General features: G+C 32.0%; 1 protein-coding gene across 1 annotated transcript; it reads left to right on the top strand.

The window, feature by feature from the left end:
- Window positions 1-2542: 2542 nt before the first annotated feature.
- HELRODRAFT_182393 (hypothetical protein) lies at window positions 2543-3781 on the top strand (the record flags this gene model as incomplete). The annotated part of the gene is made up of 1 exon (XM_009032658.1): window positions 2543-3781. The coding sequence occupies one exon, from the start codon at window positions 2543-2545 to the stop codon at window positions 3779-3781; it is 1239 nt and encodes a 412-aa protein (XP_009030906.1).
- Window positions 3782-4058: the final 277 nt, after the last annotated feature.

The raw sequence follows: 4058 nt of genomic DNA, 5'->3' as shown, positions 1-4058 counted from the left end.
TTTTTTTTTTAGATTAATTTTGAGAAGCAAATAAAAATTCGTTTCGTTTCGTTTCGTTTCGTATGTATGTATGTATGTATGTATGTATGTATGTATGTATGTATGTATGTATGTATGTATGTATGTATGTATGTATGTATGTATGTATGTATGTATGTATGTATGTATATATGTATGTATGGATGTATGTATGCATATATGTATGTATGTATGTATGTATATATGTATGTATGGATGTATGTATGCATATATGTATGTATGTATATATGTATGTATGAACCCGTTTTGATGAACAAGCCATGGTTAGGCATGCAATCGTTTCCGAGTTCAACTTTTATCTATGTCCCTGGTCTCGCACAGTCAGGTATCTAGCAGCTCCATCCAGAATGCAAAAAGAATTAAATTTTTGTAATAAGAGTGAAATGGTTTGTTTTAAATAATTACCTTCATTAGGGTCACCCGTTATATTAATTATTTTTCCTATTAATTCTTTAATGAATAATGATGTGTGTTTATCTGTTGGTCCGAACGTTTCGATGCAAATGGGTTGAAATATTTTGCTTAAATTGTTTAATGAAACGTATTTTTCATTTTTAAAATCGGACGCTTTAAGGGCAGCGGTGCCCGCCTCCACTGAAGTGTAGCCGATATATCGGTCAGCCATGGTATGGGGAAAGGTGACGTCCCAAGCCAGGGAGTAGATTAGCTTGAAGGGTCGCTGTGGCCGCGGCTGAAAACAAAAAAGCAGATGGTGCCAAGTCAGCCACGACGCCCAAACCCGAATTTTTCCTTAGAGATGATGTTTCTCTGATTCCTGGAAATTGATGTAGTTTAATTATAGGATTTACATTTACACATACAAACCTGCAAACAAACAAACAAACAAACACATGAACATACTGACAACCATTTTCGATGGCATGCATCGTGTAATATTTCGGTTTGATATATTATTTTCTATCAACGATCAGAGTTCAGTTCAGATGAAAAGTTTTAATGATTCATGCGGATACTGACTAAGCTAATGTGTATGTGTGTGTGTGTGTGTGTGTGTGTGTGTATGTGTGTGTGTGTGTGTGTGTGTTATTGACAACTCATTTTTATATCTTTTGTTTCAATTAACATATGTTATTGAATTTATATCTTATCTACCAAATAATACACACATACACACAACCATAAACATACACATACACGCTTACTTTATTCACGCCTACATAAACATACACATCCACACACACATATAACAGGAATAGATGCGATTCCAAAGAAAAGAGCAGATAATTAATTATTGTTGCGTTAAACTTTCAAATCCTTTGTGGAATATGTGCGTGCATACCTCTAATTGAACGCATCAGGCCGCAAATCATAATCTAATTCTACCGTAGGGATTGAACCTTAGTTGGAAAGTCTATTTATCGGGAATTATTATATAAATACCGGAGATGCACGTAGGAAGCTGTGTATATAAGTGTGTACGTCAAGTATGTTTGTGCATGTGTTTATTTATGTACGTGTGAGTAGGTACGTACGCATGATTGTTTGCATGTGTGAACCTAACGTAGGTATGTACAAATATTTCTCCGCTTGAATGAGGTTTGCCAAATTAACTGTCAACTTTCGAATAATTTATTCATTGCTCCAGTCAAGGCCTTGTATTGCTTTTAGTGAGTTTTAAAAAAATTTAATTCTAACTTGTCTTTAAAATATAGCAGGTGAAATATTTCCTTGTTCGTGTTGTGATTGTCATGATACGTGTTAAAACAAGGGGAGGCCTATTTACCGATATACAACACTTTCTTATGGGTTGAAGCAGGGATATGCAAAGAATCTCAATTTTTTCAAATTTTAATTATTTTCGGTAATGTCAATTTTATTTTTTTTAAATCAATACCAAATAAAAGTAATTAATTACCATATTGAATAACTTTTAAAAAAAATTAAAATTTTAACATTTTAAATAAAAGCAATATTCCGTAATTAGTAAATATACGATCATAACTTTTGACTCGAACATGGATATCCATGGACTCGAACCATAAAAAAAAATCACCCCTCCGAAAGTAAGCTCCTTGTTCGACCGTTGAAAGTGAGCGAAGGCCGTTATATTTATTCTAGTTATATGTATCATACAGCATCTTATTGAACAAAGTAGTATCATAAAATGAATAAGGATACATTTTTCAAAAATTTAAAAAATTCTCAATTTGATTTAATTGCTTTATCGATGATGATGATTGTGGCCTTACAAATTAAAAAACATCATATAATAATTATTAAATAGGATGGGTAATTCGTTGCGAAATCGTTGGAGGAAATGACGTCATGTTAACAGTAGTTGTTATTTTACTGCATGGTAGTTAATCAGCCATATAAAAGTTGTGTTCAATTCCTATCAAATGAATTTGACCAAATATTATACGTAGGCATAACTAAATAAAGAAAATAAAGAAATATATATATTTATATATATATATATATATATATATATATATATATATATATATATATATATATATATATATATATATATATTGATATAATGGCGTCCAAACCTGTTGTCATTAATGAGTTGTTGTATTTTCTAACTAATAATATTGGTTTGTTAGACAATGAAGCATTTGTTTTCAACGTTTCTAAGTTTTATTCTCAAGAAGAAATTGATGGCAGTTTAAAATATTTGAAAAACGAGTTTGAACAGTTTAAAAACGAAATTGTTGATAAATTGAACTTACACGGAACAAACAAGATAGACAAACTGTTGGACTGTATTTCTGTTCTAAAGTGTTTTATATCTAATAATTTGTTGGAAAAATTAGCGGTTTTTGTAAGTAAGGATTTGAATAGGGTTCCAAGATTGGAAAATGTAATTAAAGTTAATTTTGAAAGTTTACGGTGCGAAATTAGCGAATTAATTGTGAAACAACATGCGTACATATCCAATACACTTGAAATTTTCAAGGAACAATTATCACAGGTGACTGCATTTGATAAACAAATGCATCAGGTAAACGAGAAATTAAATTTAGTGGCGTCGAATTTTAATAAAACAGTTGCTGCCGTAGAAAATACTTCCAATGTTGATTCCATGTTATTTCCACCTTTAAACAACAATATTTCAACTACTGCACGTTTTGTTAACAAAAATAATAAATTGAATAATGATACAACAAGAACTCCAACAAATAATATAAAACCAACGTGGGGTGATAGAGTCGCTATGGATATACCTAGTGATGATAACCAAAGTGACGATAATTTTACTTTAGTCCAACGGAATAAAAATAAAAACAAACCTAGAACATTACCTCTTGTTGTGGCTAAATCAGCGGCTACACTGTCGGTTCAACGTAAACAAAAAATTGATCAGACGAAAAAAGTCATTGGTAGAAAAAACGACTGTTCATCGACCATAAGACCAATGAAAATGGAACCGCGTAAAAAGCTGGTCTACGTCGGCAAGTTGGATCAATGCACTTCTGAAGACGTCATCAATCATCTAAAGTCGATCAACGTTAACGCGATATCTGCTATACCCCTGACTAAATCCATTTTCAACAAAAAAAGTTCAACTAATAATGATAATAATAATAATTCTCAAACTAGTGACTCAAAAACGAGCGCAGCTTTCAGAATTTTGTTTCTTGAAAGTGATCTAGACAAGGTGCTGAACGAGGACAACTGGCCTAACGGTGTCGTCCTTCACGAATGGTGCTTTTTCAACAATCATGTTCAACAATCGGTTTCTAACGCTGTTGCACCATCATCTATTAATGGCTAACTCAGTTTTAACTTCGTTAGACCCGGATGTCAACATTTTCAACAACATCTTCGACGAATCTCTTCTTAAACTACCAGAGGAAGTTAATTCGTTTATTAGTATCCCTAATCCTTTTACAATAATGCACATAAATAGCAGAAGTCTTTTTAATAAGATGTCTGAACTCGCAACTCTCATAAATGTTTGCAATAATTGTTTTTCATTAATATGCGTTACTGAAACCTGGTTGAATGATACAAATGTTAATTTAATTAACTTGCCTGAATTTAATTTTGTG

Source organism: Helobdella robusta (assembly GCF_000326865.2).
Source record: "Helobdella robusta unplaced genomic scaffold HELROscaffold_85, whole genome shotgun sequence".
Classification (NCBI taxonomy): Eukaryota; Metazoa; Annelida; class Clitellata; order Rhynchobdellida; family Glossiphoniidae; genus Helobdella; species Helobdella robusta.
Note: the sequence above shows the minus strand (reverse complement) of the source record. Positions and strands in the feature narration are given on the sequence as shown.